General features: G+C 47.7%; 1 protein-coding gene across 2 annotated transcripts; it reads right to left on the bottom strand.

Moving 5' to 3' along the window:
• Positions 1–508: 508 nt before the first annotated feature.
• Positions 509–14,180, bottom strand: CD34 (CD34 molecule). Of its 2 annotated transcripts, none has more exons than XM_015566164.1 (7): positions 14,007–14,180; positions 13,073–13,326; positions 11,225–11,305; positions 3,559–3,709; positions 3,257–3,309; positions 2,777–2,941; positions 509–1,961 (listed from the first exon to the last, which is right to left on the bottom strand). In XM_015566164.1, the coding sequence occupies exons 1-7, from the start codon at positions 14,125–14,127 to the stop codon at positions 1,776–1,778; spliced, it is 1,011 nt and encodes a 336-aa protein (XP_015421650.1). In that variant the 5' UTR covers positions 14,128–14,180; the 3' UTR covers positions 509–1,775. The 2 variants fall into 2 exon arrangements, with proteins under 2 accessions (XP_015421650.1, XP_006767244.1); XM_006767181.2 differs by lacking the exon at positions 509–1,961 and adding an exon at positions 1,971–2,087.
• Positions 14,181–14,186: the final 6 nt, after the last annotated feature.

Raw genomic sequence — 14,186 nt, 5'->3', positions numbered from 1 at the left:
TGCTTACAGAAGGTGTTACAGTTAGGCTGCTGTCTTAATGCTGAGGGTGGAGACCACCCCTCCCGGACCTGGCAGCCAGATCTCCCTGTTCTGCTCCCAGCCAGGGGCGGGGGATGGCGTGTTCACAGAGGGTGCACAGGGCATGGCTCCTTCCCTGTGTTTTGCATATTTTGTATAGTCACCAAAATGCGTCTCTTCTCAGTAAGGTGTTCATGAAGGGTAGGGCACCTCAGACGTCAGCACACCAGCCCCCGTCCTGAAGGCTCTGCCTTCCGGTCAGTCTTTCTTTCCATGACTAGAGATGTCCAGCGTCCCCGGGAGCCTTCCCCGTCTCCCCCCGAGACAGGAGAGTAGCTGGTAGGCTTATCCCAAAGGGCTGCATCCCGGTGGGTACCTGTGTCCTGAGATGGTCCTCCCTACACATCACTGCACAGTCCAGCGGAGCGGATGGAGAGACGGGCCGCTCTGGCACTCAGACACACCCAGCTGGGTCAGAGCCACAGAAAAATGTGTTTCACTATTACTTTAATTACAGTATTTACACACCATTCTTTATTCAGAAGAAAAAAAATCTATCCAATCATCCTATCTCTGGAAAGTTCTATTTCCAACCGTCGTTGAAATCAGGATCCCTGCTCACCCCTCTGGAAAAAACCCCCCACAAAAATGAGGACCTGGGTCACCCACAGAGGAGGTGGCTGTGGTGAGGGTCCTCTGGTGGCTGTCCTGGGGCCCTGACCACCCGGGGATGCAGAGCAGTGAAGGGGGTCAGGGTGGGGGAGACAGGGACAGAGGGAGTCTGCTGGGGGCCCGAGGACACAGCTCACCCCAGGAATCGGGGGGCGGGGGAGGAGGAAGCCATCGAGATCAGAGGGTAAGGCCAGGACATCGTCTAAGAGCAAGAGGCTTCCTGAGATGCGCACAGGTCAGGGGGTTTGGCTCAGCGATGTGGTCCCGTGTTCCTGTCCACGCTGACCAGTGGGAGGGAGGAGCCCACACAGAGCCTCTGGGAGGTTCCGGGATGACCAGCACTGAGCTGTGTTCTCCTCCACTTGCCCCCACGGGTGGGAACACATGTGTCCATGCACCTCCATCCCGTCTCCCAAACAGGGACGTTGCTCTACATCTCGGAGCCCCGGTCCAGGCGCAGCCATGAAGCTGTGCGGCCTCTGCACACAGAGGTGGGGGGACCGCAGAGCTCGGGGGAACCTTGGAGAGCAAGAGGGAAGCAGGTGACAGGAACCGCAGTGACTTGGAGGGGGCGTAAGGTACACGGTGTAAGACGACAAGGTGTCTGGCTATATCATGACAAAGAGCAGGTGTAGTGAGCTGCTTTGGTTTCCTTAAAGCAAAGAAAGAAAATATAAGGAAGAAACAGTCAAAGGCAAGGCCTCCTGGGAGGAAACTGTAGCCCAGAAAAGCCCATGCTTTCCCCCGGGAGTTCCCAGAACGAGGCAGAGATGCGGGAGAGGAAAGGGGCCAAGTGTGAAGGTTGCAGGATCATCCACCCCGACCGGAAGCTTTTCTGAGCTTCGGCTTTTCCCCGTCACACCCTTCCTCAAGGGAGCCCAGCGTCTGGGTTCGGGGAGCTGAATGCATAAAGGGTTACCTGCCGCTCCCCAAGGTGGAGAGGACCCCTCTGGTGCAGGGCAGGGCCCCAGGAATGGCCATGGAAGGTGTGTGCAGTGGCAAAGGGTGCAAGGCGAGGGATGGCACCTCCGGCAGGGCGGGCCCCCTCCCCGCAGACATCGCCCCGCCTCGCCCCACCCGCCGAGTCACAATTCGGTATCAGCCACCGTGTGTTGTCTCGACGAATGGCCGTTTCTGGACGTGGCCTGGCCGGTCCCGTTCTCCTGAGCCCCTCGGTTCACACTGGCCTTTCCCTGAGCCTCAGGGGAGGCCCCCGGGCCTGAGCTATAGCCCTGGCCGCCACCGTTCTCCGTGTAATAAGGGTCTTCCCCCTAGACGGTGCATAAATAAAGGAGCATTATCTGTAAGCAGGGGAGTGAGACCCGGTGGGGGAAGGGAGGGGGGCGGCTGCCTGTGCAGACTCCTTTCTTCCAGAAGAGCCATCAGGGTTCCAGCTCCTAGAGGAGAAAGGACAGAGGAGAGCACCACACCGCCACCCAGCCGGCAGCCAGCTCCCCAGACACCCGGCTCCCCGACATGTAACACCCCACCCCCCTCCAGAGGCCACCAGTCAAAACCCAGCTGTTCCTTCCTCATCCAGAACATGTCAAAAATAGGTTTTCCCCCCCAAAATAATTTTTTTTTAAAGTATGTTTTCCCACCACATGCCCCCTTGTGACCCAAGTGGCACCCGTGGCCACGTAATATGTTTGCAAGTGGCTGACTCAGCAGGCTGCTCCGGTCGTGCCCGGATGAACTATCCCAGTGAAAAGAATAAGTCGATGGCAGGGACCACCTGCGACCATGGTGAGGTGGGCTGGTCCCCGTCAGTCCCCCTCCCCAATCGGCAAAAGTCGGTTTACAGTTGTGAGTACACGAAGCACAGAGTTCATTCTTGTATGATGATTATTATTTCTTAATGATTGCATTATGGAATATACAAACAACTGTAAGCCTACTTTTGGCCCACCCTGCGTCTTGTTTTGACTCATCCAAGGACAGGGTATGTGTAGGCTTGGCCTATCCCTGTAGAAGGGCACAAATAGTGCCTTTTCCGGTATCCCTCCTCCCCTGACATGACATTCATGGGCTGTCCCAGAAGCCCACCATCTTCCTCATTTCCTGTGGCTTGGACCCCAGAACTAACCAGCCGTTCTCCCGTGGGGCTCCAACTGCGGCGGTTCATCAGGAAGTAGCCAGTGATGCCCAAGACAGCCAGCAGGATCCCCGAGGTGACGAGTGCAATCAGGGTCTTGGGGGTATAGCGCTGGTGGCTTTCCACATTTTGTTCTGTGAAGTCTTGGATCCCCAGCTGGAAGAGAAGGCACAGAACTGAGCCTAGTCACTTGTGGGATGTGGGTTGTAGAAAGGAGTCCAGCCCACACTAGACCCGTGTGTGTGACCCAACAGTGGGTGAACACAGGAAGACATGGACCTCAGGAATTTCCTAAATAGGATTTCAGACTGACATCTCTTCATCAAGCTGCACTGTGAGATTTTGGTTCAGCATAGGAAGGTGAAGATTGTTGGAGAAGAATGGAGAGGGAGGAATGGGAAGTCCAGAGAGGATCATTATTCTCTCCCTACTCCAGCGAACACCCCAAACCCATCATCTTTGAGAACTCACCTTTCTCAGGTCAGATTGGTGATCTTTCAGAAGTTGCAACTTGCTGGTCCGTTCTAGAATTAGAAACAGGGGTAGCTGAATCTAGAAGCTGAGCCAGCCCATCCTGCTCGGTCCTCCTAAGCTGTTTTAGAAGATGCTCTGATGGCCAGGGTGGTTCATCTCAGGACGGGCTCTCCCAAAGTCAGCCCAGCCCTGCCCCCCAGTCCCTGCACTCTCTGAGTTACGATGCCTGATTTCTCCCCAGCATCCTCTAACCTCAGCCCCACTCCCTTCCTCGCCCCCAAGACAGACGTGCGTCTTACCTGTTTGGGTGGGCAAGACGAGTAGCAGGCAGTGAGGGTTCACCTCAGACTGGGCAAGGAGCAAGGAGCACACACTGGCTGCAGCCTCAGCCGGATCCTTCTTACACAGGACTTGGGTCAGCTCCTCTCCCTTGTCCTTCTTAAAGTTCTCCTGGGAAGACCAAGGAAAAGCACGAGCAAGAGATGAAATTACTCTTATGCCCTGAACTGCATCCAGAGTCTTGACAATAATTCTGGTTAAATCCTCCACAGGAAGGATCCCTTTTTTTCTAAAATTCCAACTGGAAAAAAACACACACACAAAAAAAACAACACACCTCGAACTATGTGTGTGTAAGAACACAATAAGAAAAAACACGAAACAAACTTCTCAGAACCAAAACATGTATCTATTAGTGTCTTAGGTGTAACATGCCAGAGAACAAATTTATAAAAGGACTGCCCTGCCCACATATACTATTCAAAGTAAATTCAAAAGAACTTGCCAATAATAAAAAATATTAATAGCGCAACACTGAGGAGAAAACCTTTTGTTTCAAGGCTAGAGTAGCTCCAAATGTTAGGAAAAAGCCAAGAGGGGCGAGGAGTGGAGACAAAATCTATGACTATAGACTCAGCAGTTACCTGGGTCCCTCCCCTCTTACTCTCCAAGGGGGTCTCACAAAGGTCACGGTGCAAAGGGAAATGGTCTTTCTGTCAAGCCTCTATCCCCCTTTCCCATTAAAAGTGTGGAACCTTTGCCCAGTCAGTGTGGCTCAGTAGTTGAGCATCAACCAATGAACCCGGAGGTCATGATTCGATTCCCAGTCAGGGCACATGCCTGCTTTTTGGGCTCAATCCCCAGTGTGGGACATGCAGGAGGCAGCCGATCAATGATTCTCTCTCTCTCCCTCTCCCTTCCTCTCTCAAATCAATACAAATATCTATTAAAACGTAAGTTTGGAGCCCGTGCTTTTGAAGTTCAGAGGTCTTCCTCCAGGCTGTTGACTGGTCCATATTGAGGAACTGGATCCTACTCAGGAACTCAGGTCAGCAGATAAACTCTGATAATTCTTCAACAGTGAGCCAGGCCCGGGCCCTGGCTGTGCCTTCCAACACCCCGTTCTCGAGTGCCCCAGGATTGTGCCGGCAGCCTCCAATCAGAGTGGCCTCCCCTGCACAGGAAAGGAGCGGAAACCAAGACTCTCCTCTGTCCGGATGGCAGATGGCGGAGGAGGAAATGCCTGAACAGCTCTGACCGCCTTCCTGTCAGGGGAAAACTGCTGGGGCGTGTGAGGGCCACCAGAACTGAGCCTACGTGGAGGAGAAAGCTTCCTGTTTGTAGGCAGGACTGCTTCTGTGGCAAGGCCAGAGGGCCCTCCCTGCTTGGACGGCGGCCTGGGTATTTTCCTACTGCCCTGGCCCAAGGCAGGAAAACCCAGGCTCCTCTGCTCTCGCACAAGGCAAGGTCAAGATTGGCCTCAGGCCCCAGCTTGCTTCCATCAGCTGGAGTTGTAGGGAGCTGAGTGAAACTCACGGGGCTTGGATGAGGCCGGGAGAGCAGGCCTCGCTGACCTCCAAGCCACAGAGAGATGAGTCCATCGGCGGCCTTGGAAGGCCTCTGGGAGCTGAGGTCTCAGAGAAATGGACTCTCAGGCCAGGGCTGCTTCACCCCTCAGGAAAAGGCTGAATTCTGCAGGTCTCCCTTGTGAAGTCCTGGGTAGAGGCTCTGTTTCTGGAAAAATCTGGCTCCTTGCTATAGGTAGCCGGGACACCACATTGGACACACTCAGTAGTCTCCTTCCTCTTGAGGCCCATGTCCCTTCTGAGAGCCGCACGTGGCTTCCCTGAGCACTACACCCTCCCTAGCGCCATGCCTTCGGCATGAAAAGCAGGGAAGTGCTGCTGGATGGCTGGGCTTCTGATGTGTCTCTGGTTGGAATATGTCTCCTTCCTGCGAGGGGCAGAGGGACAGGCTCTTGTACAATTAAGACAAGCCAAGCGAGGGGGCACCATCTTCAAGCAGCTGAGTCCAAGAAGCTGCACCTCAATCAGATCCTGACATTTATCAAGCCCTGAATATACGATGCTGTGTGAAAACCTGTGTCACGTGGTGCGTGTGTCACATGGTGTGTATGTGCGTGGGCGGGGGGAGAGTAGCATGAATTCTACATGTCCAAGCTCCGGGTTTGTGTGCATGGCAATGAACATAAATGAAGCTTACTAAGTCCCAGGCACTGTTTCAAGTGTTTTACACATATTGATTCATTTAGCCTCACATCACTCCATAAAATGGGTACTGTTATTCTCCTCATTTTATAGATGAAGAAATGGAAGCAAAAAGAGACCAAGAGGTCACAGACCCAGTTTACCAAAGAAAGGTACAATTAAGATGCTATGGGCGTTCAGAGGAGGGTGAGCACACATCTGGCGTGCGGCTATCAGAGCGTCTCAATGTAGGCCTTGAAGAATAGGCAGAAAGTGTAGAGGAGGAGCCAGTGGGCAGAGGCCTTTGATTGGGGGCACTCCCATGAGGAAGCTCAGGGGCATGAGAGCCTGTGACTGGCACAACCCTAGTTGTAGGAGAATGAAGAACACTATCTTCTCCCTTGGATTCCCCATCCTTCCAAATCCCACTTCCACCCTGAAGCCGGTCCTACCTCCCATCAGAATGCGCATCAACGTTTGCTCTGCTAGTGACTAGATTCTTTCGTGTCATGCAGTTCGCCCGAGTGTCAGGGTCCTTATCTGAAGTCTGAGTTGTTGAGGTGAGTAAGGAGGTGCTGTATGACGAGTGCCCAGCAGGCTTTTGAAACCCCCAGGGGCACTGGAAAAATGGCAGTCATTACTATTACTATCCATAATAGCAATACCTTATATACTCTGCCATCTAGAACCCACATTTTGATGTTTAATCATATTCTGCCTTATTGTTTTTGTCATTTCTCTCTGACCAGACTGTAAGACTCCTTAGTGTGGGAGCAGGTGTATGTTACATAACGTGGCACCCAGACTGAACTGAGCATAGCACCGAATAAACAAAAAGTGCATTGTTGTTCCACCTAGCATCCCAACTGGTTTGGCCTTCACACAGAGTCCCTCCGCCCCTTGCTTGGTTTCTTGGACCAAATTCAAGGGAATAACGGCGGCCAGCCTCCCACTCGGCATCAGTGAATTGTGTTTGAGCCTGGAGACGAGCAGGTGGATCCTGAACAAAGCACAATGCTTCTCCGGATGCTTGAAATAAACATCCTTCCCCAAGAGAGGCCGTGGGCCGGCATCATGGGAGAGGGGGCAGGAGGAGGCCACCGCCTCGCCATTTCGCTCATGAGAATCCGACTTGTGAGCTCCCGACTACATCTGCTTGCACAAGTTTCTTTGCAAAAATAATGACCACAATCATAAAGCCACCCCACCTTTCTAGAGTAGCACCCTCAAACTTTGCAAGGACTCTTAATTGCCAAGGAAGCATGCTAAGCATTACAGTAGGGAGACAAAGATAGGAATTTTTCTAAATGACATTTAGATATTTCCCAGTGCTGTCTCTCGCTGTCTCTCTCTCTCTGTCTCTCTGTCTCTCTGTCTCTCTCTCTCTCTCTCTCTCAATAATTTTATCTACTTTGGTGTGAGCTTGAAAATGCAGGCAAAACCTCTATGTCCATATGGTTCTGGACTAATGAAAGGACCTGCTACAAGTCACACAAGTGCACAGCTGCCCAAGGGCACGAAGTTAGGCTGTCTCCAGGTTCCAGGCTCTTTCCAAGAAACACACTGTCTTCATCAGTCCTCCATCTGTAAGCTGTTTTTCTGCATGGAGACTGACCTTTCGTGTTTGGGCATAGGGCAAGGAAGGCGTGGGCTGGGGATATGATGTGCAATCTGCCTCCGATGAAGTCAGTGGGACAGAGTGAGGGTGAGGTGAGCTAGCTGAGTACATAAAACCTCCGTACAAACAGATCTGATTCTAAACAAAGGTCGTTCTAAAAACCAAATTGGCAGGTAAAGGACTTAAATAGAGATTTCTCCAATAAGATGTACAAATGGCCAATAAACACATTAAAAGATGATCAATGTCATTGATTGTTAAGAAATGCCAGCCCAAACCACAATGAGATAGTAGCCATGCCTATTAGTATGGCTACTTTAAAACAAAACAAAACAAAACAAAACCAGGAAATGGCATGTGTTGGCAATGATGTGGAGAAATTGGAACCCTTTTGCACTGTTGATGGGGATGTAAGATGGTGTAGCTGTTATGGAAAACATAAACTCTATTTAAAAGTAGAATTACCATATGATCCGCCATTTCACTCTGGTTATATAAGCAAAAGAAATGAAATCAGGGTATTGAAGAGATATCTGTATACCCATGCTCATAGCAGCGTTATTCACAATAGCCAAAATATGAAAGCAACCCAAGTGCCCATCAGTAGATGAATGGATGAACAAAATGTAGTATATACATGCAATGGGAAAAGATATCCAGTCTTAAAAAGTAAGGAAATTCTGACACAGACTCCAGTATGGATGAAACTTGAGGGCATTATGCTGTGATATAAGCCAGTCATAAAAGGATAAATACTGCCTAATTCCAGTCATATGACATACCTAGAGTAATCAAATTCAGAGCAATAGAAAGTAGAATAGTGGTTGCCAGGGGCTAGGAGGAGGGGGGAAAGACATTGCTTAATGGGTGTGGAGTTTTAGTCCTGGAAGATGAAAAGCGTTCTGAAGATTGGCTTCCCAACAAGGTGACTCTACTTAACACTACTGAACTGTACACGTAAATATGGTTATGTCATGTGTATTTTACTGCCATTAAAAATATTTTTTGGTGGATTCTCCTGGAAAAAAAATGGGTATGGCATAAGAGAATAAAGTAACCTCACATTTTGGAAACAATTTGAGGAGCCACAACCACAGAAGCTTAATTAACCTGAGGTTGCAGCAAAGAAAATGAAAGTCAGACTTGGAGGGACACGTTCTGCTAATGAGGGTTCTGAGCTGTGGTACCAGGTGCTTGAGAAGAGCGTGGGCTCGTCCTCCCTCTCCCTGGATCATACAGGTGATGTGTGCCTAGAGGTGAAGGATGGGGAGTGAAAGAAGGGTGGTTGGGGTACAAATGTCTACAGAATGCATGTGTGGAAGACAAGCCGAAAGAATCCACACAGCGAGAGCGAACACGCGGGATACTCAGTAGGTACTGGCGCAGAACGAGAGTCTGGATGGCTGAGAACAATGCTTGTCCATTTTCTCCTTTTTCTCCTAGGAATACAGATGCAGGAGCATGCCAACATTACCTACGTATTCAAGGACGTGATGTTAGGGGAATCCAAACTCTCATGCTTCTCATTAGGCTGTGAGTAGGGCCTAAGTTTCCCATGGTTAGAACCAGTACCATAAGGCCTCTGACATCCAAAGTACAAAGCAACCTAAGGACAGTTAACACCACACCATCAGCATTGGGAACCGACTGATGATCCATCATGTAGGACTCAAGGAAAAGGAATCTGGGACACAAGCAGGAGCTGTGGCTAAAAATTCAGAGCAAGGATGGCTGGCTGAGGAGAACGACCTTGGGGAATCATAGGAGGCATTGCTGCTTAGGGTCTGGGGAAGAGGGGACCTCAGGAAGGAAGGGGGATCGATGGTGGTAGACCCACCAGGGAACCGATAGCACTCCACTGTTGCTACCGTAGAGTTGGTTCGCTGCAAGCAGAGCAGAAGCCTTCTTTAGAATCCCGGGGGAGCTGCTCTCTTTCCCCACTGATACTCACGGACCCTCTCCACATCTCAGAGGAGAGTGCAGATCTCAGCTGTGCCACAACACAGACTAGACAGCCAAGACCACAGGGTGAAAGAGGTCATAGCAACGTAAGAGGAATTCTTTCTGGAGTAGCAGGAAGTTCCTGGCACTTGTTTTATATGATGACCCTCGTTAAATGTGAACTTTGAAGAGAAATGGACAGACATGTGGAAGGTTATTCAATCAGCTCGAAATTGTTGGTACAACGAATGAGCATTCTGGCACAGGCATTCAACCAAGATGATAGGGAACAGAGGGGGCAGGGCAAGGGGGGGGAGATGATTATTTTCCTGAGCTAGAATTAGCAAAGGATTTGGCTTTTTTTTTTTAATGAGTTGAGTTGGAAGTCAGCATCAGGAACACACAGAGCATGTTATATTCGTGTCTAAGTTAGCTCTTTTGCAAATTGCACTTAGTTATTCCATTGTGTGAACTTACGTCTTCACAATTTATTTTGTTTTTAGAAGTCCTAAGTTAATTCGCTAAGGTATAATTTTAAAAGTTCTGTGAGTCAGAAGCACCCACCTAATAATCACAGGTAGATGTCAGTAGTTAGAATAGACAAAATAAGTAATTTCATGCGCTCTACAGCACAGTCAATTCCTAGCCCTTTCCGGGTCAGTGTATGCCTCACATCACATGTATGGTTCCTTTAAATGAATTCTTAACTTATAAGGAAACTTTTTTTGTGGGTGTTTTTTTTTGTAAGTAAATACCACTCTTCCTGTCATCCCATCCTTCACCCAGATCCTTGTTACTGTCAGGAAACTAGGTTTATTGAGACAAAGTAAGGAGGTCTACTATATCATTAAAAATGAACATGACACTGTACATTCCTACCAATGCACTAAGACATGAAACTCAAACAAGAGGCATAACTACTAAAAATGAGGAGAAAAACAACAGATTGTGGAAGGTAACATAATAACTTACCTTAAAAACAGAAAAGAATAAACTAAAAAGCTCCTGGAATTAATAAGCAAGTTAACCAAAATGGCTAACCTCAAGATAAATATTCCAAACTCAATTAACTCTGATATCCCAACAATAACCAATTGTAATACATCATAAGTCTATATTATAGATAAATTTAAGAACTCTATAAAACCTATAGAAAAAATTAAAAACTAAAAAAACCAAGATGCTGAATAGTATAAGAGAAGAACAGAAAAAATATGAATTTTAGTTTCAATTAAATTTTTAATCAAAAAAAATCTTGACAAGATGTTCCTAAATTTTTTCTAAAAGAATCAAAAATACTTTTCATTTTTTATAGAGCAAGGACTTGCCTGGCTAAATATTAAAAGTCCTGTAATGTAAAAGTATAATAATTTAAAAAATGTTATAACAGGCAAAAAAAAAGACACACTGAACAAATAAAATATTTGTCAAAATATGCCCTGTGACATATAAAAATTTAATATAAGCTAAAAGAAGCATTCTGATCAACAAGGAAAGAAAAAATGTTGGGAAATGGTTATATGAAAAACACAGCATTACAGAAAAAGAAATTCTATATGGACTAAAGTTATATGTAAATAAATATAATAAAGAAATTAATATTTTAGGTGACTATTTTATATTTCATGAAGGACTTTCTTAATATAAAATCAAACTTAAATCTGACTATATATATTAAATGTACTATAGAGACTATACCAGAGGAGGTAAAAACTACATTTAAATAGAATCATCTTTGTCTTCTTTGTCCACCAGATGGGGCCTCTTACTCCCTAAACACAAAGCTCATTTTGGAAGTAGCCTGACCTTGCTAAGACCCCACCACAGTCCATCTAGTACAAATTGTTTAAGGGGGTTGAGAAGGAATTGTGGGAGGAGAGGAGAGGGAAGGCAAGGCCTGGGGGTGGGGATTTGACTTACACAGGTGGAGGTCTTATTTAGCTGCAGGCAGATAGCTAGGGTCAATTTCACTTCTTTGACTCCGGAACATCTGATGTCTCCCTGTGTTAAAACAAAGTAAATAAGCCAGCATCTTTGCCTCTCATTTCTGCCCCACCTCTTTTCCAGTTTGATTTCTGTGAAGTACACTCTTAAGAGACTTTCAGAGAAAAGAATTTTAAAAAGTCGTTAGGGAAGGGGAGAGGTGTGATGGGGAGAAGAGGGTCCTAATATAAGGTGACGGGAGAATATCTGACTCTGGGTGGTGGGCACATGGTGCAACATACAGATCTTATAACACAGAAACCCACACCTGAAGCCTGTATGTTTATGTTGACCAATGTCACCCCAATCAATTTAATAAATAAAATAAAATAAATACATAAAAATTTGTTAGAGGACTAGAGGTTTTTGACAGCCTTACTCTCTTCCTCTGCCTCACCGCCGGTCCCAGCAGATACCAGCTATTTGCAAGCTTGGTAAACACTGGCACGCACTGTGCAGAGATAGGAGGGGGCAGGGCAGGCTGTTTTGCCTCCAGGGAATGATTTACTCACAGTCAGGCCATACAGGGTGGGCAAAAATAGGTTTACAGGTGTTATATCAAAAATACTACAATGAATCATAATACAAGAATAAATTATATGTTTGGCGTACTCACACGTGTAAACCTACTTTTGCCTCCCCTTGTATAGGCAGTCAGATAATGGGGGGCTGGGCAGATCCTGGCGAGGCTCAGTGTCCTCCTGGCCCCGAGGGCTGTCCAGCTTCCGTTTCTAGTTCCTTTAAAAAGGAAGCCAGGCAGGTCCCCCAGCACCCGCTCCCAGGTCCCCCGGCCTCATATCTACCCTCCGTGCTGAGAGCTGTTGCCAGTCACTAGTCACAGGGCTGAGAAGGGCCGGTGATCTCACCATCCCTGGTTGTTCCATTCCTCACTGCCTCTCTATGCCTGGCATTTCCGCCAAACCCTCTCACACAGAGGAAATGGTATTTGCCCTAAGCATTTTGGGAAAAACAGCCTCATTAAATGAAAGATGGTTTCTAAATGTGTACAAAGGGGAATGGGCCCCTAATCAAAGCCCAGACCAGGAGGTACTAGAAAAAAACAGTGAGGATTGGATGGATCGAAGAGAATCCCCTTTATCTCTACCCCTTAGAAATGCCATTCCCATGGCACAGATAGCCTTGCCACCTGACTCCACCCCTCTCCCTCTCTCTACCCCTTCCAGCAATATTTAGGCTGCATATTTTCCATGTTAATTCTTTTTAAAAAAAATATATTTTATTGATTTTTTACAGAGAGGAAGGGAGAGAGATAGAGAGTTAGAAACATCGATGAGAGAGAAACATCGATCAGCTGCCTCTTGCACATCTCTAACTGGGGATGTGCCCGCAACCAAGGTACATGCCCTCGACTGGAATCAACCCTGGGACCTTTCAGTCCGCAGGCCAACGCTCTACCCACTGAGCCAAACCGGCTTTGGCCATGTTAATTCTTTTTATTGATTTTAAAGTAGAGGGAAGGAGGGTGGTAGAGAGAGAGAGAGAGAGAGAGAAACATCGATGTGAGAAACATTGGTTGCCTCCCATACACACCCTGATCAGGGATCGAACCCACAACCTGGGTATGTGCTCCGAATGGAAATTGAACTGTCACCCTTTCAGTGCATGGGACTCAACCACTAAGCAACACTGGCCAGGGCCCATGCTAATTCTTAATGACCCAAATCTTATTGATTGGGATGAGAAGTTGTTAAGGGGAGTATAGCGCTTGCATATATATATATGAAATGAGGGGGAAATCTGCCATTTTTGGCCTAATTCACACACCTTGATGGTACTTGGGGTAGAAGAAAAGGATGTATTGGGTTCAATAGTAAATGCCACAGGACTGGTGCTATTGAATGTTGGGTCTGAAATATTTCCAGGTGACATGCTGGGCTCCAAGGTCATCTCTGAAGTTGAAAAGTTGGTTAGGGTGGAAGACACTATGGTGGCTAAAGAGGTCTGTGTCTGGGCAGAAGAGTTCACGGTTCCAGGAACTGGGGTGATCCCAGAGGTAGAAGTAAAGTTGACTGTAGACTCTGGAAAAGACCAAAACACAAGTGTGCATTTGAGCACATTTGCGTAAACATAAACACACACACACACACACACACACACACACACACACACACATCTCAGTTCATTGTCATGAGTGAAGACCGTATAGATAATGACATTGGCATGGTCTTCAACCCAGAAGAGGGAATTTGGAGATTTAAGAGTTACTTTATGGCCTAACCCTTACGGAACTCATTTCAAGCCAGCTGTTGGAACCACAGCTGTAATCTAGGAGTATTAGAATTCCCTCAGGATTCTGAAACTTAACTGGATGCTGGTCCACTCCAGTGAAGTCAAAGACCCCCAATTTGAAGCCGTACACACCTTCCTTCACTCAGGAGAGGCCAGAGATCTCTAGGGAGTTCTCATCTAGTCCTGTTTCATCACTAAACTCGACTCAGCATGAGAGCAGAGGTATGAGGAGCATGACTGATCAGGATCAGCTGCCAAGGCATTGGCCTGAGGACGCTGTCACTGGAGGAAGAATGATCTAGAACTTACTTCAGGGTACCCTAAACAGGATGCCCAAGCCATTATTATAGGAGCCTGTATTTCCCTCTGTGGGGGTCGGCAGGGGCATGAAGGGCGGTCTGCAAATGTCCTAATGCTTTACCCAAGCACCCGCAGCATCCCTCTGGGACCTGAGACAGACACTTTTTACCTGAGATGGCTGCTGTGGTCCCACTGCTGTTCTGAGGGGCAGGGTAGAGGGTGGTATTTTCATGAGTCCTTTGTGTTACGGGTTCCTGGTTGGATGCATTTGTAGGAAGAGCTGAAAGCATTCCTGGAGTAGATGGCTCTGTGGCAACAGTAGTCAAGTTATCTGTATTTGAATGCAGAG

Source organism: Myotis davidii, unplaced genomic scaffold (genome assembly GCF_000327345.1).
Source record: "Myotis davidii unplaced genomic scaffold, ASM32734v1 scaffold622, whole genome shotgun sequence".
NCBI classification, from domain to species: Eukaryota; Metazoa; Chordata; class Mammalia; order Chiroptera; family Vespertilionidae; genus Myotis; species Myotis davidii.
This window is presented reverse-complemented; position numbering and strand designations above follow the sequence as displayed.

Excerpts from the sequence above, each read along its gene's own strand:
- CD34 (XM_015566164.1), bottom strand. The coding sequence starts at position 14,127 with ATGCTTTCAGCTCTTCCTACAAATGCATCCAACCAGGAACCCGTAACA. Across the intron at positions 13,327-14,006 it reads GACCACAGCAGCCATCTCAG|AGTCTACAGTCAACTTTACT; the intron begins GTAAAAAGTGTC and ends GGTCTTTTCCAG. Across the intron at positions 2,942-3,256 it reads ACCAATCTGACCTGAGAAAG|CTGGGGATCCAAGACTTCAC; the intron begins GTGAGTTCTCAA and ends CTTCTCTTCCAG.